At 45.2% G+C, this 23,427-nt stretch overlaps 1 protein-coding gene across 4 annotated transcripts in view; it reads right to left on the reverse strand.

Annotated features, from left to right (window-relative positions):
* The window catches only part of AKAP12 (A-kinase anchoring protein 12), a 124,052-nt gene that overhangs the window by 17,170 nt on the left and 83,455 nt on the right, over positions 1 to 23,427 (reverse strand). Inside the window, exon 1 of one of the 4 annotated variants that reach the window (XM_033235062.1) lies at positions 16,625 to 18,923. The exons of 1 other annotated variant lie outside the window; for it this stretch is intronic. In XM_033235062.1, coding sequence (XP_033090953.1) covers positions 16,625 to 16,649 — 25 coding nt within the window. In that variant the 5' untranslated portion in view covers positions 16,650 to 18,923. Of the gene's footprint in view, positions 1 to 813; positions 1,191 to 16,624; positions 18,924 to 23,427 lie in introns of those variants that run through there. 2 more of the 4 variants (XM_033235061.1, XM_033235063.1) reach the window with 2 other exon arrangements.

Here is a 23,427-nt window from a genome sequence, read left to right on the forward strand (position 1 = left end):
TGCTGGGGCAATCTACACACTCCATACAAGGTACCTGCTAAGCAGGGCCTCCTAAAATACCGCTTCTATCCCATCACCAGGCTGTCGACTCCTAATGGCTCCAGGGCCTAGAGAATAGTCTTCTAACCTACCTAGCCTGGCAGGTACCTATATGTGTACCCGTGCTGTTGAGATCCTGACCCCAAAACACATGCGATCGGGCTCGGAACCGGAATTGAATCATAGACCGCACTTCCCAGCCTGCCCCATCACTCGGCTCCACACTCCCCATGGTGCAGCCCAAGTGCTGAGGCCTGTTCCATTCTGTTCTGCGCCCCCACACTCTGCTGGCCTTCAGGCCTCACAGTGAGGGCAACTTTGCTAAATCCTGGTGACTTTTTGAGGCCTGGGTCATCCTCGACCTGCCCTGCCGCCCACCTCCCCAGGTGACCGCAGCCACAGCCATGTCCACTCCAACCCCCTGACTCCCCTTTCAAGCCAGAATCTTCCAGGGGGTGTCCTCTGGGTGGCAGGAAGTGGGGCCCACCCTGGGGCATCCCTGGGGTTGCGCCTGTGTTAAAAGTGTTTCCCTCACATCTCCCTGTAGGCTGCTATCGCAGAGCGTTTTGGCACCTGCGCCACGGGACCCGGAAAGGCCTTGCCTTTCTGGGCCTGGGGGCCTGGGGCAAGATCAAGGGCAGCAGGAGGCTCTGCAGCCTGGGCTGGGATGCCACGGGTGCAGGCCTTTCTCGACCTGTCCCTGCGCGCCTTGGCCAGTAGAGAGGCTTTCCCAAGCCTGGGACGGGAAGGAAGGAGGCTGGAAAACCCACACACCCATCTCAGGCCGGTCCTAAGGGACAGTTGGTGGACCTCGGGATTCCGTGTCCGCCATCGCCGCGGGGCGAACGGCCGCTGGGGGGCACGTGCTACTCACTGCAGAGTTTACTCCACCAGGGCATGGCGCGCGCAGCCTGCCGGCAGGGGCAGCCCAACAGCGGCCTGCGAGGCCCAGCGCGCCCCTGCCGGCTGCCGTAGCTCGAGAAAGCCTGGGCCCCGGAGCCTGCAGCGAACGTCACAAGGACGCAGCCTCCCCGCGCCCGGCGCCAGCCGTCGGCCTCCCAGGAAACACCTGGGGATCCTGCGGACCGCCCCAGTGAGGTCTCTTCAAACCCAAGCCCGCTGAGGCCGAAAACCATCCTGCTAACCAACTGCCAAGCCGCCGCTGAACATCCCTGACACTTAATTTCAAAAAAAAGGGCCTCGAGGCCTGGCGCGGTGGCTCACGACTGTAATCCCAGCACTTTGGGAGGCCAAAGCGGGCGGATCACCTGAGGTCAGGAGTTCGAGACCAGCCTGGCCAACATGGTGAACCCCCATCTCTACTAAAAATACAAACAAATTAGCCGGGCGTGGTGGCACATGTCTGTAATCCCAGCTACTCGAAAGGCTGAGGCAGGAGAATCGGTTGCACCGGGGAGGCGGAGGTTGCAGTGAGCCAAGATCGCGCCACTGCATTCCAGCCTGGGAGACAGGGCAAGACTGTCTCAAACAAACAAACAAACAAACAAAAAGGACCTCCACAATGGAGAAATCTGGCAGGCACCACTTTAACCAAGAGATCAGACTTATCCTGAATAATGGAACAGATGTCATCGTGCTTCCTGATGTGAGGCACTCAGAAGGACAAGAATTCATCTTTGTAACACTGCTGATCAAAATGTTTAATGGCATCTAATCACGAGGAAATAATCAGACAAATCCGCAATGAAGGACGTTCTGCAAAACAACTAGCCTGGCCTGAAATATCAATGTCACAGAAGGATGAAAATCAAGCAGAAACACAAAGGGGTTTTGTCTGGCAATGGCCAAGGCATGGCGGAACCTGCTTGTGGGTTTGGCTGGGTTATAACTTCTTGACTATTAGCACAAGATTGAGGGTATCAGTCAAGTTTCCATTACAAAGCCATCACTTACAGAGCCTTGCGGGATAGAAGGTGGAGCTCCACCTGCTCCTTCCAACTGGGACTTCAAAAATAGTCATCTGTGAGAATGCAGATGGACAGCCACTTGGGAGGACAGTCTACGGCTTCTTTTCATACTGAACATACTCTTACTATATGATCTGGCAATCACGCTCCTTGGTATTCACCCAAATGAGCTGAAAATTTATGTCCACACAAAACATCTGCACACAGATGTTTACAGCAGCTTTATGCATAAGTGCCAAAACTTGGAAGCAATCAGATGTCCTTCAATAGATGAGTGGATAAAGTATGGTACATCCAGACAACGGAATATTATTCAGCACTAAAAAGAAATGAGTTGGCTGGGCGCGGTGGCTCATGCCTGTAATCCCAGCACTTTGGGAGGCCGAGGTGGGTGGATCACGAGGTCATGAGTTCAAGACCAGCCTGGCCAAGATGGTGAAACCCCGTCTCTACTAAAAAAAGTACAAAAATTAGCCGGGCATAATGGTGGGCACCTGTAATCCCAGCTACTCGGAAGGCTGAGGCAGAGAATTGCTTGAACCTGGGAGGCGGGGTTTGCAGTGAGCTGAGATCGTGCCACTGCACTCCAGCCTGGGTAACAGAGCGAGACTCCATCTCAAAAAAGAAAAAAAAAGAAAGAAAGGGCCGGGCGCGGTGGCTCAAGCCTGTAATCCCAGCACTTTGGGAGGCCGAGACGGGTGGATCACGAGGTCAGGAGATCAAGACCATCCTGGCTAACACGGTGAAACCCCGTCTCTACTAAAAATACAAAAAAACTAGCCAGGTGAGGTGGCGGGCGCCTGTAGTCCCAGCTACTCCGGAGGCTGAGGCAGGAGAATGGCGTGAACCCGGGAGGCGGAGCTTGCAGTGAGCTGAGATCCGTCCACTGCACTCCAGCCCGGGCGACAGAGCAAGACTCCGTCTCAAAAAAAAAAAAAAAGAAAGAAAGAAAGAAAGAAAAATTAGTTATCAGGCCATGAAAAGACATGGAGGGAACTTAAATGTAGATAGCTAAGCAAAAGGAGACACTCTGAGGAAGATACACAATGTATGATTCCAACTATATGACATTCTGAAAAAGGCAAAACTATGGAGACAGTAAAAAGAGCAGTAGTTGCCAGGGGCTGGGGGGAGGAAGGGATGAATATATGAAGCACAGATGATTTTTATGGCAGTGAAGCCATTCTGCATGACGCTGTCATGGCGGGTACACATCATTATGTATTGGTCCAAACCCACAGAAAGTATGCCACCAAGAGTGAGCCCTAATGTAAACTTTGGACTCTGGGTGATAACCATGTATCAGTGTAGGTTCACTGATTGTAACAAACAACCCATTCTGGTGGGGAATGTTCATAAGGGCTGGGGGAGGCTGTGTAGGTGATGGGGCAAGGGACACATAGGAATTCTTCGAACTCTCCACTCAATTTTGCTGTGAACCTGAAACTACTCTTAAAAATAGTCTGTTTTTAAAAACGGTCATATGACTTGACCAACATCATATAGGTGTGTGGTATCTCAGGAGGGCCAAAGGCTGGCTGGGGAGTACTTAGAGTGAAGGCACTAAAGGAGCAAAATACAGTTTGTCTTTTTGAAAGAAAAGTCAATTTCATACCCTTTCAAAGCATAAACATACTTATTTTCCATAAATCATTGTAACTTTTTATAGTTCACAAGCGCCACTTATGGCAAGAACAAGTATTTCGATATGTCAACTCCTACACTTAGATGGAAAAACTGCTTTATGTCTAATGTGGACAGCAATTTGAATTCTATTTCAGTGTGAAAGGCAGAGTTTATTCATAGTTACAGTCATACATCTTTTTGAAAAGGAAACAGTGCATACATCCTACCCACCCACTCACAGATAGTGATTCAAAAGATTACCCGATCATCACTTTACAACCATCAAAGTGAAAGCTGGATAAAGCAAGAATCAATGGATGCCAAAGTGCTAAATGGAGGAGAGGGGCAGGATGTTTACATGCTTATTGTTGAAAAGGAGGGAGAAAAGCCCAATTGTACAGTGGAGAAATCGGACAACACCTTAACATCAGTCTACAAGGGACAGATGGACACTGTGTGCAGCACCCTGAGAAGGACACAACATCACCTCTGCAGGATTCCGGCTTAGAATGAGTAACCTACGGCCAGGTGCAGTGGCTCATGCCTGTAATCCCAGCACTTTGGGGGTGCGAGGTAGGCGGATCACCTCAAGTCAGGAGTTCGAGACCAGCCTGGCCAACATGGCGAAACTCAGTCTCTACTAAAAACACAAAAATTAGCCAGGCATGGTGGTGGGTGCCTGGAGTCCCAGCTACTCAGGAGGCTGAGGTGGGAGAATCGCTTAAACCCGGGAGGCAGAGGTTGCAGTAAACCGAGATCACACCACTGCACTTCAGCCTGGGCGAGAGAGCAAGACTCCGTCTCAGGGAGAAAAAAAAAAACAAAGAATGAGTAACCTAAATTGATTTAGGCAAAAGAAATATCAAATAAAGAATGAGTAGAAATGAGGAGAGAACTTATGCTTTGAACATATCAAATCTAAAAGACAAAAGCTATAGAAGTCTTCCAGATTAAAAGAAGCTAAAAAGACATGACAACACAAAATCTCTGACCCTAGGGTGGATCTTGGAATGCAAAGAGGAATGCTTTAAAATGGACATAATTAGATTAACTGACAAAATTAGAAGCAGATTGTAGAAAAGTTCTGTAATAACTTAAATGTATGATATTGATAACTGTCAATAACTGTACTACGGTTATGAAAGGGAATATCCCTATTCTTGAAAAATACACACTGAAATATTTAGGGGTAAAAGACCATGATGTATATAACTTACTTTCAAATGCTTCCCTAATTTTTTTGAGACAATGTGTCCCTCTATCGCCCAGGCAGGAGTACCATGGTGTCATCTTGGCTCATTGCAGCCTCCGTTTCCAGGGCTCAAGCGATTCTCCAGCCTCAGCCTCCCAAGTAGCTGGGAATATAGGCGTGAGTCACCAATGCCTGGCTAATTTTTGTATTTTTAGTAGACACAGGGGTTTCACCATGGCTGGCCTTGAACTCCTGAGCTCAAAGCAATCCTCCTCAGCCTCCCAAAGTGCTGGGATTACAAGTGTGAGCCACTGTGCCTGGCCTTCTTCAGTGAATTTATTAATATATCTCATGCCTATGTGAGTTATAACAGAAACCTGTGGACTGAGGTTTGTTTTGTTTTCCAACAAAAAGAGAGTAAATATAGCAAGTGAGGGAAAATGTTGACAATATTCCACTATTTGGGTTAAAACGGTGAACCTGAGTAAAGGGTATGGGTGTTCTATGTATTCATTTTAGTTTTCCAATTTTCTGAATGTTTACAGTTATCCTTTTGTTTTTTGTTTAATACAGAAACTCACTCTTGTTGCCCAGGCTGGAGTGCAATGGCACGATCTCAGCTCACTGCAACCTCCACCTCCCGGGTTCAAGCGATTCTTCTGTCCCAGCCTCCCAAGTAGCTGGGATTACAGGCGCCCACCCCCGAGCCCAGCTAATTTTTTGTATTTTTAGTAGAGATGGGGTTTCACCATGTTGGCCAGGCTGCTCTTGAACTCCTGACCTCGGGTGATCTACCCGCCTTGGCCTCTCAAAGTGCTGAGATTACAGGCGTGAGCCACCGGAACTGGCCCGAAGTTATTTTTTTTTTTAAATCACTTGGAAGAATGCACTCGGAATTGCAGATAACTACTAAAAATTATAGAAAACAACAAAATGTAGAGTGATGATTTACCCGACCTGATTTTACAGGAGGATATCAGATATTTCCTTCACATTACATACCATAATATAAATTTTATCTTGTATTAAATAACAGGAAAATGACTTAACTTTCTCCCACCAAAGAGAGGAAAAGAATTCAGGCAGAGGGGAAGAAAATGAAAGAGCAGAAGTTCTGGGGACAGACTGGTGTTTAAATTTGAGTTGTAGCACTTACTAGCACCGGGCCCTTGGGCAAGTTTCCTAAAAATCTCTGTTCTTAGACATTTCTCAAAAGAAGACATACAAACAGCAAAGAAACATATGAAAACATTCTCAGCAGCACTATCAGAGAAATGCAATTTAAAACCACAATCTTGCACCAGTCAGAATGGCTGTTTTTTATTATTTATTTATTTTGAGACGGAGTCTCGCTCTGTCGCCCAGGCTGGAGTGCAATGGCGCAATCTCAGCTCACTGCAACCTCCGCCTCCTGGGTTCACGCAATTCTGTCTCAGCCTCCCAAGTAGCTGGGACTACAGCTGCACGCCACCACGCCTGGCTAATTTTTATATTTTTAGTAGAGACGGGGTTTCACCATGTTGACCAGGCTGGTCTCGAACTCCTGACCTCAGGTGATCCACCTGCCTCAGCCTCCCAAAGTGCTGGGATTATAGATGTGAGCCACTGCGCCTAGCCAGAATAGCTATTATTAAAAAGTCAAAAAACAACAGATGTTGGCACAGATGTGGAGAAAAGGGAACGTGTATACATTGCCAGTGGGAATGTAAATTAGTAAGAGAGCTATAGAAAACACTATGGAGATTTCTCAAGGAACAAAAAACAGAACTACCATTCCACACAGCAATCCCATTATTTGGCACCTACCCAAGAGAGATAAAATCAATTTATCAAAAACATACATGTTTCTTGCAGCACTATTCACACTAGCAAAGTCATAGAACCAACCCAAGTGTCCAAAGTTTGACTGGATAAAGGAAATGTGGTCCACATACACCATGGAATATATGCAGCCATAAAAAAGAATGAAATCATGTCCTCTGCAGCAACATGGAAGGATCTGGAGGCCATAAACCTAAGTAAAATAACTCAGAAAGTAAAATGCTGCATATTCTCATAAATGGTAGTTAACCAATGAGTACACAGGAACATAAAGATGGAAATAATAGACACTGGGGACTCTAAAAGGGAGGGAAGGTGGGAGGGAAGTCAGAGTTGAAATATACTATTGAGTACAATGTTCACCACTCCCATGATGGGTACACCAGAGCCCAAACTTCACCATTATGCAATATATCCATGTAACAAACCTATACATGTATCCCTGAAGCTAAACTAAAAATAAGGCCAGGTACAGCAGCTCACAGGGCGGTAATCCCAGCACTTTGAGAGGCCGAGGCAGGAGGATCACTTTGGGGTCAGGAGTCTGAGACCAGCTTTGGGCAACACGGTCAAACTCTGTCTCTACTAAAAATACAAAAGCTAGCTGGGCGTGGTGGTACACGCTTATAATCCCAGCTACTTAGGAGGCTGAGGCAGGAGGATAGCTTGAATCCGTGAGGTGGAGGTTGCAATGAGTGGAGATCGTGCCACTGCACTCTAGCCTGGGTGACAGAGTGAGTCTCCATCTCGCAAAAAAAACAAAAAGTGAAATAAAAATAAAATGAAAATCTCTGTTCTTAGTGTCCTCACCTATAACATAAATCACTTACATTATAGGTGAGGACACTAAGGCTGGTTATGAGGATGGCATATCAGTTGGCTTTCTATAAAAACAAAACTTTAATTTTCATTACTTTTTGCCAATTCCAAACATAATCAGTATAAATTGTAGAAGACTTTAAAAACACAGAGAATAGGGAAAACTTTTCATAAGGACAACATCCAGATAATCACTATTTGTTTTGTTTTCTGAATAGAGTCTTCAAAACTAAGACCTAATGGCTGCAAAATTTGTTTTTCTGTCCCCATGGTTAGATAATGTCAAAGCTTCACCATCACGCTTTGTCACAAACATTCCCGAGTATAGAATCATTGTCCAAATGCCTGAATGAGTTTTGGACAGAAGAGGGCAGTATTGAACAGCTTTCAGCTCTGCTGAACCAGAAAGCTCTTGATTTTTACGACCAGAAGTCACTGAAAATCACATACAAAAAGTTGAAGACCGGGTGCTCACGTCTGTAACCCCAGCACTCTGGGAGGCCGAGGCAGGTGGATCATGAGGTCAGGAGATCGAGACCATCCTGGCTAACACGGAGAAACTCCGTCTCTCAGTAAAAATTAGCCAAACATGGTGGCGGACGCCTTTAGTTCCAGGAGGCTGAGGCAGGAGAATGGCGTGAACCAGGGAGGTGGAGCTTGCAGTGGAGATCCTGCCACTGCACTCCAGCCTGTGCGACAACTATTCCGTCTCAAAAAAAAAAAAAAAAAAAAAAGTTGAGATGCACTCTTTTTTATTTTTTATTTTTTGAGACGGAGTCTTGCTCTGTTGCCCAGGCTGGAGTATAGTGGCGTGATCTCAGCTTTCTGCAGCCTCTGCCTCCAGTGTTCCAGCGATCCAGCGATTCTCCTGCCTCAGCCTCCTGCGAAGCTGGGACTACAGGTGCCCGCCATCACACCCGGCTAATCTTTGTATTTTTAGTAGAGACAGGGTTTCGCCATGTTGGTCAGGCTGGTCTCGAACTACTGCCTCAGGTGATCCACCTGCCTCGGCCTCCTAAAGTGTTGGGATTACAGGCATGAGCCACTGCGCCCAGCCGAGATGCACTTTCAAATCCTGTAAAGTTGAATGTGACATTGCGCCTATTTTTACCACCTTGACTTCCAACATCAACATTTCAAGGGGAGAAAAGAGGCACATAAAATGTCTCGAGTTAACTCCCTATCTTCTAGTTTTCTTTATTTGCACCATGTAAAGATGCAGATCCCTTTTCTGTTTTTGTTTCTGTAGAGATGGAGGATCTCGCTATGTTGCCCAGGCTGGTCTTAAACTCCCGGCCTCAAGCGATCCTCCCACCTCAGCCTCCCAAAGTGCTGGGATTACAGACATAAGCCACAGAGCCTGGCCAGATGCAGGTCCTTTACCTCAAGTATGGGTCAAAGGTGGCCGGGACCCTTCTTCCTGTGCTGGCCTCCCCCTCCTCATCTCCTTCACTTTTTTTGCTTTCCCCAGCCCAACTGTACACGATACACCAAAATCACCCCCATGTTTCCCAGGTTCTTGCTGCAGGTAAAGATTGCCAAACAAGACCATCATCATTCCCTTCTAGTTTGTGGTTAGCAGAAACCTTTGAAAAAAAAAATTTTTTTTTTTTTTTGAGACACAGTCTTGCTCTGTTGCCCAGGCTTGAGTGTAGTGGTGCAATGTTGAATCACTGCAGTCTCCACCTCCCGGGTTCAAGCAATTTTCCTGCCTCAGCCTCCCGAGTAGCTGGGACCACAGGCACTCGCCACCATGCCCAGCTGATTTTTTATTTTTAGTAGAGACAGAGTTTCACCATGTTGGCCAGGATGGTCTCAAACTCCTGACCTCAGGTGATCCGCTAGCCTCGGCCTCCCAAAGTGCTGGGATTACAGGCGTGAGCCACTGCACCCGGCCTGAGAAAGTATTTTTACATGCTCCCTGCATGCTGGTTGTGAATGAGTTAAAGATTGCAGCTTAGTGAGCACAGTGGGAGGCTGTTAAATGCATTATAAAACAGTCTAAAAGATGTGGGGGCAGCAGGCAGGAGAGGCTCAGACCAGAGGCTCAACCCACTCCCACTGCTGGGAGTGAAGGGAGTAAGTGATTGATAAGAGGCCTCTAAAAATAATGGAGGGGGCTTCCAGGACTGGCAGCCAGTGCTCACCTATGCAGGCCTGGCACAGTGGAATCCATTCACAGCCACACTTCATCACAGCCTTCCGTTAGGGCGCTTCTTTTAATTCAAAACTCCTACGGAATTTTCATCTGCCTTAGATTTGTCCGACTGGCTACAAAGAGGAAGATCAAAAAGCTCCATCTTTGATTTGGGATCACTGATATGGGGATGTACTTTTTGGTGCCCCTAAAACCTCCTTTGATTTTGGAGTGGCCTTTTCCACACAATGTAGTTTTTTAACTCATGTGTGACTGAATGATCCCGCCGTTTTTAAACACACGGCTATCCACCCAAGTCTCTCCGATGCCCAGAAAGCCCAATCGTGGTGCTCATGTACTCACTGGTGCTGAGGCTCAGTTAGAAACAACTCCAGCATCCCACTAGGTCACAAAGATGGCCAAAATGTTAAAGGGATTGGTCGGTGTGTCCCCTGTAGAAGCCTCTGGAGCCCGAATTCATAGGCACCTCCGTCTTCGTACTGTCCTGTTAGTCACTGGTCTTTTCCCACCCTGTAGACACTTCAAAGGGCAGGAAAAAGACTAATCCTTCCAACAGGCCACACACCCATGTGTGATACATGTCTTGATTGACCGGTCTTTCGACATCAATCATTAGTGAAACAACATCATCCATGCCTTGTTTCTCAAGAGAGTATTACTACAGAAACCAGATATTTCTATGCCCTTCTTCTGGGTGGAGACACCTAATCACATGCTTGTGTGAGACAGGGTCAACATGCTGAAAACATTACTTGGAAAAGATAAGAGATAAGATAATTTTAAAGAAGATGTAGAAAGAGCTTTCATTCACTTAATTTTCTGAATATACCCAAGAAGGAGGGATCTCTGCATGGATATAGTGCATATAAGACACAGGGCTGGGCCGGGTGCGGTGGCTCACCTCTGTAATCCCAGCACTTTGGGAGGCCAAGGCGGGTGGATCACGAGGTCAGGAGATCGAGACCATCCTGGCTAACATGGTGAAACCCCATCTCTACTAAAAACACAAAAATTTAGCCGGGTGTGGTGGCGGGCACCTGTAACCTCAGCTACTCAGGAGACTGAGGCAGGAGAATCATTTGATCCTGGGAGGTGGAGGTTGCACTGAGCTAAGATCATGCCACTGCACTCCAGCCTGGCGAAAGAGCGAGACTCTGTCTCAAAAAAAAAAAAAAAAAAAAAGATGTGGAGCTGGACATGCTACTCAGTAGGGTCCCAGCTGCTTGGGAGGCTGAGGCAGGAGGATCGTTGAGCCCAGGAGTTCCAGGCTGCAGTGATCTATGATTATGCTACTGTACTCCAAAACAAAACTTTTAAAAAGATGAAGTAGAAATCAAGACTGGATATGGATGAAGCTACTTCATGCTACAACATTCCAGAAGGAAAAATAACTTGAAGTTACCACTGCCAAGACCTTGGGTAGGCTTTTTGCTTTATGTTTTTCTAAGATAAATGAAAGTTATTCTTAATAATAAGTGTGGGCCGGGCGCGGTGGCTCAAGCCTGTAATCCCAGCACTTTGGGAGGCCGAGACGGGCGGATCATGAGGTCAGGAGATCGAGGCCATCCTGGCCAAAATGGTGAAACCCCGTCTCTACTAAAAAAATACAAAACCTAGCCGGGCGAGGTGGCGGGCGCCTGTAGTCCCAGCTACTCCGGAGGCTGAGGCAGGAGAATGGCGTAAACCCGGGAGGCGGAGCTTGTAGTGAGCTGAGATCTGGCCACTGCACTCCAGCCTGGGTGACAGAGCGAGACTCCGTCTCAAAAAAAAAAAAAATAATAAAATAATAATAATAATAAGTGTGGAAAGTGAAATAGAGAAGAAAAGATACCTCCTGGAGTGAACAGCTTTCACCCTATTTTTAAGAGTATAAAATATCCTCAATTACTATATTATAAAAAAATTATAACACATGTTTAATAATAACAAACAGCTCATTTTAAAATTTAAAATTTTTAAATTTTAAACAGCTTTGTCATAACAAACCCCTTCGAGGTTAAAAAAAGAAAGGTCTATGGAATATTAATGGAGTCAAATAAATGTGAAAATATATGAAAAGTTGCATCTTTAGTGATGTAGTAAGAAACCAAAACTTGAAATCATTTCATGTACAAAAATCTCACTTTGGCCAAGAATTACTGAAGTGTTTTACACTGAGGTGTTACCTGCTATTAACCTAGGTTTGTCTCCAGATAAATGGTCTGTGAATCCCAGTTTATCAAATCAATGACCAGGTCTATAATGTATATGTGCAAATACACATTTTCCTTTAGAAAATATCCATAATCTCCCCGTCCCCAAAGCTGCAAAGGCTCCATGATCCCAAGAAGGGCTAAGCTACAGTGGTCCCTGCTGACTATGCGCTCCCTGTCCCCAAGCTCCATATAATGTAGAGACGGCCCATGTGTTCAAAACCTGGAGCATCGTCTTTCTTTTCTCGCTTTTCCAAATACTTAGCGACTAAGAGAGAAATTATACATTGTTTTCTTTTACTTTAGAGGGTTAAAAGAAGAAAAAAACATAAAGGAATATGTTGATTATATATTACAAAATGTTACTGTTTTTATCCAAACCTTAGCTATCAGCTTTCAGTGACACCACCACCATCATTTTTTGTTGAGAAAAAGAAGTACTATATTGCAGAAACGACATGTTCATTTTTCAGGCTTAGTCTCACCAGCGCTCCCCATCCCCAGGCACATCAGGACGGCTCACAGTGACATCTGGAACGAGTTATCTTTCCCCCAAGATTCGTAGCATTGTCCTGGAATTTTTCCAGGAATTCTCTGCATTCTAAGTCCATCCCTTATATGCTACACACCCAACTTCCCTTGTTCTAAAGCTCATTAACCAGAAAACCTCCAAGTGGAGACACATTCAAATTCATAGAAGCAAAAATCCCATACAGAAGTATATAGGTGACATCATCATTGGACCTGGTGTTTTTTTGGGGGTTGGGGTGGGGACAGGGTCTTGCTCTGTTGCTCAGGCTGGAATACAGTGGCACAAGTGATCCTCCTACCTCAGCTTCCTAAGTAACTGGGACTACAGGCACGGGCCACATTGCCCAGCTAAATTTTTGATTTTTTTTAGAGAGGAGGTCTCCCCTATGTTGACCATGCTGGTCTCGAACTCCTGGACTCAAGCGATCCTCCTGCCTTGGCCTCCCAAAGTGCTAGGATTACAGGCATAAACCACAGTGTTCAGCCCCAATCCCTGGTTTTTATATTGATGTTTCACGATCCCTTAAACATCTGAGCGGGCATGTAAGAATGTGGACGTCACTAACACAAGTATTAGCATCTTCACAGCGAGAACGAGGTCTTTTGCAAGGTACTCTACAGTTATGCTCTTACTAGCTGTGAAACCCTGGGTAATTATCAAATCATGAGAAACTTGCTTTCACGATAGAAACGGGGTTACAGAACCACTTTTTGCAGGATTATTGTGAGGAATACATGATAATGTCCACAAAGTGCTGAACAACACCTGCCAGACTAGGCGCTCAGGAAGTGGTAGTTATTAATCTAGCAGTTGTGAAAGTATCAATTTTGTGTCTCCAAAGTCTCTTGACAAGGAATCTGTCTCCATAGCAGATGGGAAACACCCATGTGCAAGGTATTTTTTTCTCTCGTAAAAATTATTTGTATCGGGAAGTGCATTATAAATAATCTAGAACTAACATGAATGTTGATTCTTCCCCAGTTTCTACTTTAAAGAATAATGTCCCTATTTCTCATGATACTTGACAGTTTGCAATATATCAGTATTATCAGTGTCAGTAATGTGGGTGACTTAGAGAAAATAGAAAAGGTACTTGCTTAATTTAAAAAGCATTTTTTTTTTTGGCCGGGCGTGGTGGCTCACGCTTGCAATCCCAGCATTTTGGGAGGCTGAGGTAGGGTGGATCACCTGAAGTCAGGAGTTCAAGACCAGCCTGGCCAACATGGCGAAACCTCGTCTCCACTAAAAATACAAACATTAGTGGGGCGTGGTGGTGTGCGCCTGTAATCCCAGCTACTCGGCAGGCTGCGGCAGGCAGAATTGCTTGAACCTGGGAGGTGGAGGTTGCAGTGAGCTGAGATCGCGCCACTGCACTCCAGCCTGGGTGACAGAGTGAGACTTCATCTCAAAAAAAAAAAAAAAAAAAAAAAGCATTTTTTTGCTGGCATGCCATTTACAGTTGAGTGGGGAAGGGGATGATCATCGTGTCACATCACTTATCCCTTGTTTCTAAGCTAACTTATTGAAAATGAGATGTGAGAGAAAGAGACCCCAAGAATGGCAACAGTATCTAATGTGAATAAGCAATCATTTCATAATTCAATTTCCACTGCATTCATTTTAGTGGTTTGTGTAAACTGGGTTGTGTGTGTGTTGGGGGGGGGGGATAATAGTATTAAGTGATAGCTTTTCCTTACTTTCAGAAATGCAAACTCATTCCTAAGTAGTTCCTACAAAATGCCATCAGTCCTGTTAATAAATTGTAAAATTTAAACACACACCTCCTAAAATAACATAGTACTAAAGAGAACTACAATAACCTTCTATCGTATTTAAGTGAGTAATCCCAAAGATGCAAGAGACTTTTAAGATTGCAGTAAACCATAGTGTCAATTTTTTTTTTTTTTTTGAGGCGGAGTCTCGCTCTGTTAACCTGGCTGCAGGGCAGTGGCACAATCTCAGCTCACTGCAACCTCTGCCTCCCGGGTTCAAGCAATTCTCTCTGCCTCAGCCTCCTGAGCAGCTGGGATCACAGGTGCACACCACCATGCCAGGTTAATTTTTGTATTTTTAGTAGAGACAAGGTTTCACCATGATGGTCAGGCTAGTCTCGTACTCCTGACCTCATGATCCTCCCGCCTCAGCCTCCCAAAGTGCTGGGATTACAGGCGTGAGCCACCACGCCTGGCCACCTTACTGTCAATTTTTAAAGCCCTCATGGCTTTTCAAGATTCTGAACAACTATTTAAAGACGATGATTATGAATCTTCTCCATCAGAATAACTTGCGGAGGAAAAAACAAATGACAGCTGAAACTCCCTTTCATTTTTACTTCTTCCACTACATAAGATTTCTTGCTGTTAAATTTTTGGAGTGAAGATTTTCTCTGCACTGTCTTATTACCAGGAAAAAGTGCAAAATTTTGCCACATCCTCCACACCCACATTGTAAGAAAAGTAAATTCAGAAAGCAATAGAGTCAATTACCTGATTTTGTCTTAAAAATTAGTCCTTCCCACTATTTCCATTCATTTAACATTCCATTGGGGTTATCTGAGCCAACTATTAAAGGCCCCCTCAAGTGTTCCAAGTTTATTAACCTTTAATGACTGCTCAAACTTTAGACCACCTTCTTTTACCATATGAATCTCAGTATGCGACTAGCTGAATGGTGAATATAATAAAAATCACATTGTACCCAAAAAATACTCAGAAAAAAGTCATGATCTCAGAAGCACCACCCCGAGCTGTGACTCCCTACAATACACATTTGCATATTCCATTCATACAAAAATTAATGATCGGGGAAAAAAATGGAGATTTTCGTGTTTTAAATTTTTTCATTTTGTACAGTCTATTTACTAATAGTTTCGAGATACGGCATAAACTTTCAAGTCGGGTAAATGGTAGAAAGGTTAGCCAAGTCAACTTGGGGGGTGAATTTTCAGGAAATCTCAAAGTAAACAAGCTAATCTATAGGAAGTGAGAGATAATTTTAGTATTGCTGAACTTTCACATTCTTTTAAATTACACAGGAGCGCATGGCTTTGCAGGAGCAGTTGCACTGAGAAAATTTTAAGTCCTAGAAATTCTATAGTTGCTTTAAAAAAAAAAAACATGTAGGCCAGGTGCAGTGGCTCACACCTATAATCCCAGCACTTTGGGAGACTGAGGCAGGCAGATCACGAGGTCAAGAGATCGAGACCATCCCGGCCAACTTGGTGAAACCCTGGTTCTACTAAAAACACAAAATTAGCTGGGCTTGGTGACTTGGTGGCTGAGCTGGGCCCGTAACCCCAGCTACTCGGGAGGCTGAGGCAGGAGAATCGCTTGAACCTGGGAGGCAGAGGTTGCAGTGAGCCGAGATCGAGCCACTGCACTCCATTATGGCGAAAGAGCAAGACTCCATCTCAAAACAAAAACAAAAATAAAAACAAAAGTAGATTTGGCAGCAATGATCTCAAATATTTAAAGAAGTGCTGTTCCTATAAAGTTAAATTCGCAAATGAAGTTTAATTTTCTTGATGAGAGGAAGAGAAAATAAGCAAGTGAGGCCACAGTACAATGGCATAAGACTATCAAAAGTCAAGTTAGAGGAGCCGTAAGGGCATTCTAAAAGTTTCATGCATATAAGTTATTTGCTAGAAGTAGGCATTCAATATTGTAATTCATACGACCCGATTCCTAGAAAGTAAGCTAAAGAAACATACTTTTCCAATACTCTTTGTTGCTTAAATAGTGTTGCTTCCTAGCCACCAATTTTATAATACCTATGGCTTTATTAAAACCACCACTTAAAGCAGAGCTTAAATGTTAGTCCCCTAAACCACCAAGTGTACCTTTATTCAAAGTTCCTAATAAACAAGCCAAAATGCAAACACTTGTAATTTGCCCAGAAGAGGAATGTATTTGGTCTACGACTACGGCAAGAGATTAAGCTTTCACAACTTATTTTCAAATTCACATACATCTGACATATTTCTATTCAGTCGGCTGCTGCTGTTCCTCTCCACATCCCTGTCTCCTTAAGGGAAAGGTACAACCCCGAACAAAATATACTAAAAGTCTCCCATAGGCACAGCCAAGAAGTCAGCTCAGCCAAAAACGAAAAGCTGAGGTTGTTTGATTCTTGCTGAGCCCAAGAGAGAATGTTCTTCTGATGAAAAACTCAGCACACGGAAAGAAATAAATGCCAATAACGGTCCAGCCACTGACCTCCCGGGCTCCCCACCAAACGCTCATTCGACGCAAGAAAGCCCTTTTCTTGCCCGGTGCCTGCCGTCCGGGAAGGACAAAAGCGACCTGACCTGTGCCTTACCTGTGATGGTGATGGTCCCCAGCATATTTTAAGTAGCACTACTGTACAGGAGATCAGCTTAGCGGGTCCCTGCCCTCCCCAGCAGACGCCTCGTCTCCTTCCTGCCAACCCCGGGTGGTCTCGGTGGGATCAGAGCGGACTGAGCGCCCAGCCACTCCCGGAGGATCAGGGAGAACAGGAGGTGCCCTCGGAGCTGCCGCAGCGAAAAGCGGAGCGCGGATGCATTTCCCCAGATAATTATAGGCGGACCCCCACCCACGCCCCCACCCAGCCACCCACACGCGGGCTGGCGCTGGCCCCTCCCTTGCTGCGCTCCATGACTTCGGGAGAGCAAACTTCCCGGCCCGGGCTGCGCAAGCAGCGGGTCACATGCTTCACCTTAAAGCCCTCCCCCGAGCTGGGCTCTGTGAGTAGTCAGCGGGCTCTGCAGAGTCCCGGGAGGGTTTAAAGGGTGCTGGACATGAGTACGATCCTGGAGCGGCCGCATTGGATCTAAACGGTTACCTCATTCCTGGCACCGATTTACTAATACTTCTGTATCTCAGCTTTTTAAATCATTTCAAGGAAATAGCCACACAGACATTAAATTCTCCCTCCATTTTAAAGACTGCATTCTGCATCCTTCTGTTTGTTTAAAGATTGGTGTGGTGCAAAACACCTCCCTTCTTGGCATCTGTAGCATTTTATATTTTCACCATCTGTGTCTTACACATACACACACGTTGCACTGATCTGAGGATTGGCAACTCTCAGCAGGGCTGTTTCCTGAACTCTTTCTTTGAGAAGGGCTGTTAGAAGTGAACTTGTTCCTTCTAACAAGTGCTATCTTCAACACTTGACCAAGGCAACGTTTCAAAAGCAGACTTGAGCATGAGGTCTTTTTCTAAATGGCAGAAGTTAGCTCATCTTTTAGATCAAACTATGCCATGTTCCAATTTTTAGACACGATCACATCTCTAACATGCAAGCACACACCTCGGAATTCAAAGCCTATGTTAAAAGTTCCGAAGATTTCAGGCAGCCCTAGAACACTTCAATTCTTTCTCATTGAAGCTTCAGGTTTGTTCTTTGTAAAGACATAAGTGACGAATGAGTTGGTGTAGTCTCACAATTTTAATACACTTTTTTTGTACGCCAATTTTTTGTTAGGGTAGGTCCTTTAGGTCCCCTGGGTTTGTTCCCTTCTTTCATCCTTTCCTTATTTCATGCCTTGCCTGCCTGACCCCATTAACACCAGCTCTTCCCCTACGCAAACAAAAAGGAAAGTTTTACTATTGCACTTCTCTTCAGAGAATGAAGATCTTGTTCATTACTGCTTGGGGCAGGGAGGAGGGAGGGGAGCCTCGGCGTGGACCACAGTGGGCACAGCAAAGAGGAAGGTGGGCGAGGAAAAATGGAAGTCCAGGAGAGCTGGCTGGCATGGCACGTAGTTGCGCCTTTTGGGCACCAGGGGGCGCGATGCACCACACTCAGGCCCAGAGTAAGCAGCGTGAAGGCCGCTTCCTTGCTGGTAACTGGACCTTGTTTAAAAAATCAGCTTCAGCCTCTCCAAAAACCTGGCTTCCGTTTCATATGCTGACAAATACCCGGCCTGGCGGGAACAGGGAGTGATGGGCCTTGTCCTGACTCAGTAAGATATTGCCTGGAAGCTGACTCCCAGACCAAGCTACTGAGCAGCTTCCCAACCTTTTATCTTCTCAGAGAAGTCTCAACTCTAGTTCACAAATTGCTCCAATTTTAATAATGAGTCTGGTGTACGTGAAATGCTGCTAGTACTGAACGTCCCTCTGGAGTCCACAGAACCAAGGGGGCAGGGAAGCTTGGCCATTCCTCTCCTCCCAATCCCAGCCCCGGAATGTCCTGGCTGTGCAAATCATGGATAAAGACGTCTTGGGATGTTGTATCAGGGGTCTACATAGTAAGTCCCTTCCCCAGAGATGTCCCAGGAGCCGTGGGCGATCTGGGATCTCAGGGTTTGGTTCTGCATCATTTCTCAGCACCAGTGGTTGGAGACAACACAGGGCTATCATCTGGTGCCACTTCTGAAATCGAGTCTGCCCTTGCAGAGCAGAATGAATCTCTCCAGCTCCTCTCCTTTCTATCAGTCCAAATTCTAACAATAGGGCAAGCAGTAGATATTCCACTGAGCTGGGTAGGAAGAAAAATAAAAACACACAAAATGTCACTAGTTACATATTTAATACCCTAAACAACATTTCCAAAGGTCACTGTCCTGCTGTTCAGTTTTGGCACTGAAACATTTCTTTTTTTGACATTCATGAAGATGCTAACGCATCTGATTTGATATTCTTTTTTTTTCTTCTTCTTCTTTTTTTGAGATGGTGTCTTGCTCTTGTCGCCCAGGCTGGAGTGCAATGACATAATCTCGGTTCACTGCAACCTCTGCCTCCTGGCTTCAAGCAATTCTCCTGCCTCAGCCTCCTGAGTAGCTGGGATTACAGGTGCCTGCCACCGCGCCCTGCTAATTTTTATATTTTTAGTAGAGATGGGGTTTCACTGTGTTGGCCAGGCTGGTCTTGAACTCCTGACTTCAGGTGATCCACCCACCTCAGCCTCCCAAAGTGCTGGGATTACAGGCATGAGCCACTGCGTCTGGCCTGATTTGATATTCTTAAAGAGGCAATTAAAATCACAAGGCAGAGCAATAGATCATGTTGTAGACTCTCTCAGCCAATGGGTCTCCTTTGATCTCTACCTCTAAGAATGATTAAGGACAGGGTGCATGGCACAGCTGCCAATCAAGCCTCTGTGTGTCTGCATTTACAGAAAAGTCATCAATCAGGATAAAAGCAGGAGTAAAGATGACACCTAAGGTCACTGTCCAATGCAGGAGACTTTCTTTTATCATTTCCACTCTCTGTTTTTGTTAAATCAGGATTTTTAGAGGAAGACATCACCAACCAAAGTAAGAATTACAGGAATTATAAGAAGAATTATAATAAGAATTATATAGTTTTGCTGTGTAATACATAGGTGGATGATAGAAAGCATGTTTTCCCAAATCTGAACGGTTAATTCAACAAATATTTACCAAGTTGTTGCTCTGTATTTATTAAGTGAAACACCCAGAGATCTCATTAGATACTGTCCCTGGCCTCGGGGAGCTCGGTCGTGGGTGGTGGACACGCCCAGTGGCGGAAGTGGGTGGTGGACACACCCAGTGGCAGGAGGGGGTAGTGGACACGCCCAGTTAGTGGTGGGAGTGGGCAGCTCCAGTTTGGCTCACCTCTGAGGTAGCCTTGGGTCTCTGAAGGGATGAGGGGACACTCCCCACCTGGGGCACAAAGGAAGGTGGTCCATAGGGAGAGACAAGCATGGGCAGAGATACCAAGAGCTGGACCTTTGGGCAATCATGAGTGGGTTCCTTACAGCTTTGAGGTTCGAAGTTTACTTGGGAAGGTCTGGGGTTGGGGGGAAGACAATACTGGAGATTAAACTAAAAATATCTATAAAGGGTTTTGACTGACATGTTAAGGACTTTGCAACAAATTATCCATTAAAAGTGAGCAAAGAATCTGAGTAGCCATTTCTCTAAACAAAATATGCAAACAACCAATGAGCACATGAAAATATGTCCAACGTTATCAGCCCTTAGAAAAATGCAAATCAAAACCACCTCACACCCACTAGGATGACCTTAATAAAAAAGAAAAAAGACAACAGGTTGGGTGTGGTGGTTCACGCCTATAATCTTAGCACTTTGGGAGGCCGCAGTGGGTGGATCACCTGAGGTCAGGAGTTCGAGACCTGCCTGGCCAACATGGTGAAACCCCATCTCTACTAAAAATATAAAAATTAGCTGGGCGTGGTGGCAGGAGCCTGTAATCTCAGCTACTCAGGAGGCTGAGGCACAAGAACTGCTTGAACCCAGAGGGGCGGAAGTTGCAGTAAGATGATATCGAACCACTGCATTCCAGCCTGGGCGACAAAGTAAGACTGTCTCAAAAAAAAAAAAAAAGACAACAACATAAAGCTGATGTGCCTGGTTTACAAAACAGGGGCAGGTGGCAGGGGGCAAGGAAGACCACAATAACAAGGAATGGAGAAACTGGAAACGGTACAGCTGCTTTGGAAAATAGGTTGGTAGTTCCTCAAAATGTTAAACACAGATTTATTATATGACCCAGCAATTCTCCTAGACATATACCCAAGAGCAATGAAAATATAAACCCACACAAAAACTTGTCCATCAATGTTCATTACAGTATAATATTCCTAGTAACAAAAAGTGGAAGCTACCTAAATATCAACTCATGCAGAGATAAATAAAATTTAGCTTATCTAATGGAAATGGGTTAATAATAAAAATAAATGAAGTACTGAAACATGCCATAACATAGATGAACATTGAAAAAACTTTTAAGTGAAAGAAGCTAGTCACCAAAGAGCACACATTGTTTAATTCCATTTACTTGAAATATCTACAAGAGGCAAATCTATAGACATAAAGTAGCTAGTGGTTACCGAGGACTGGGGGTTTTGGCGGGAGAGGGAGTGACAGCTAACCAGGATGGGGTTTCTTTATGAGGTAATGAAAATGTCCCGGCTGGGCTCATGCCTATAATCCCAACACTTTGGGAGGCTGAGACAGGTGGATCATGAGGTCAGGAGATCGAGACAATCCTGGCTAACAGAGTGAAACCCTATCTCTACTAAAAACACAAAAAAATTAGCCAGGCATGGTGGCACACGCCTGTAATCCCAGCTACTCAGGAGGCTGAGGCATGAGAATCGCTGGAACCCAGGAGGCGGAGGCTGCAGTAAGCCGAGATCGCGCCATTGCACTCCAGTCTGGGCAACAGAGCAAGACTCCCCAAAAAGAAAGAGAGAGAGAGAAGAGAAGAGAAGAGAAGAAGAGAAGAGAAGAGAAGAGAAGAGAAGAGAAGATCATGTTCCACAGCTGACTGTGGGGATGGTTATACAGCTCTGTGAATAGAGCAAAAACCACTGAACTGTGTACTTTAAAGGGGTCAACTGCATAGTATGTGAATTATAGCTCACGAAAGCTGGTTTGTTTCTTTAAAAAATAACTTTGTGCTGCTGGTTCTAAATACTATAGGGAACCACTGGAGGCTTGAGGCAGGGGATGGTGGCACTGAATTTACTGCAATTTAGAAAAGGCAACCGGGCTGTGATGACAGGAGGAAGAGACTGAAGGAACAAAACAGATGGATGCAGTAGTGATGAAGGTGAGGGAGGAGTCCAAAGTTACAGTGCCCACAAGATGAATGTGAATCTGTGGGATCACCCGAACGGAGTGATGTCCATGAAATAAGAATGGCCTGGAACCCTGAGGAAGAGGATATGAAAAAAGGATGCTGAGAATGGACAGGGATTAGAGGCAATGAGGGGGAAAGGGGCAGCAGAAGCCACATGTGGAGAGGATTAAAACATGGAAGCAGCGGTCCAGTGTGGCAGCACAAAGTAGTGACACAGGCCGGGCGAGGTGGCTCATGCCTGTAATCCCAGCACTTCGGGAGGCCGAGATGGGAGGATCACTTGAGGCCAGGAGTTCGAGACCAGCCTGGGCAACACAGCAAGACCCCATCTCTATAAAAAACAAAAACAAAAATCAAAGCAGTGACACAGGAAGAGAACGCGAGAGGCCTCAGAGTGGGCAGTCTGGAGGCAGGACCAGCAGACAGATGGCTGCAATAAAGCAGGCTACTTTCCTCTTTTTTCCTGAAAAGGAGGGGACTGGGACCACTACACCCAGAATTAAAACCAATATTAGGCTCTCCAACTTCCTTGAAGGATGCTTAGGTATTTAACCCAAATATAAGTGTCATGGAGTGGAAGAAAGGACTTGCACACCAAATTCAACCCTCCCTCCCTGGCCTCCTCTCCTCTCATTTTCTCTTTAACCTGGCATCACCCTTGGGGGAAAAGAAGCCAAAAACCAGTAGGGTCTCTTTTCTTCTTGCTGGAAAAGGACAGATGAAATAGAAGGGAGAATCGATGCCATTGTTATTCCTTTAAATGGACCTTTAGCGCATGTCTGGAGGTTCTAGCAGGGGAGCGCAGCTACCTATATACCCTTGACCGAAGACTGGTCCTCCTCTATCGGGGATGGTCGTCCTCTTCGACCAAATGCGCAGCTTCGGAAGGCACACACATGGAGCAGTGAGGGAGGAAGGGGACACCTGCCTAGCCAGCCAGATCAGCCGAGTCAACCCTGGCCATCAGTGGGGTGACAAATGTCGCAGCCAGATCGCCCTCACTTCCTGTTATTCCTTTGAAATGCTCCAAGATAATTTAAAGTTGAGTGAAATACAGCTCCAAATTGGATAACTGTAAAAGAGGAGATATATTTATCTATCTAGATATCTATCTATATCTAGATAGGTGTAGACAGATGACTAGATAGACAGATAGATAGATATCTGTCTGTATCTATCTATCTATACACACCCTGAATCTGAATGACACTGTCAGGTTATCTACAGGATGGGCAGTCTCTCCTGGACTCAGCGTATTTTCAGGTCTCTGTTGCATGCTATGCACATAGATAAATATCAGCTAATTGAGTGTTATGGTCCAGTTGAACTGGACATATTTGTATAGACATGGTTATTGCTATTCCAAATCCAAGATAAATACTCCGAAGAATAGTTCCTCAAAGAAATTGTTATGATACAACAGAAACACTAAAGGAGAATTTTAAAATCACTTTAAAAAGCAAGGGGAAAATAAACATTAAAAACTCAAATAATAAAAGTGATGTAGAATAAATATTATTTCTCTCCTTATTGAGTCCACATTTATTTATTTCTTTATCTAGG

Source organism: Trachypithecus francoisi, unplaced genomic scaffold (genome assembly GCF_009764315.1).
Source record: "Trachypithecus francoisi isolate TF-2019V2 unplaced genomic scaffold, Tfra_2.0 Lachesis_group15, whole genome shotgun sequence".
Classification (NCBI taxonomy): Eukaryota; Metazoa; Chordata; class Mammalia; order Primates; family Cercopithecidae; genus Trachypithecus; species Trachypithecus francoisi.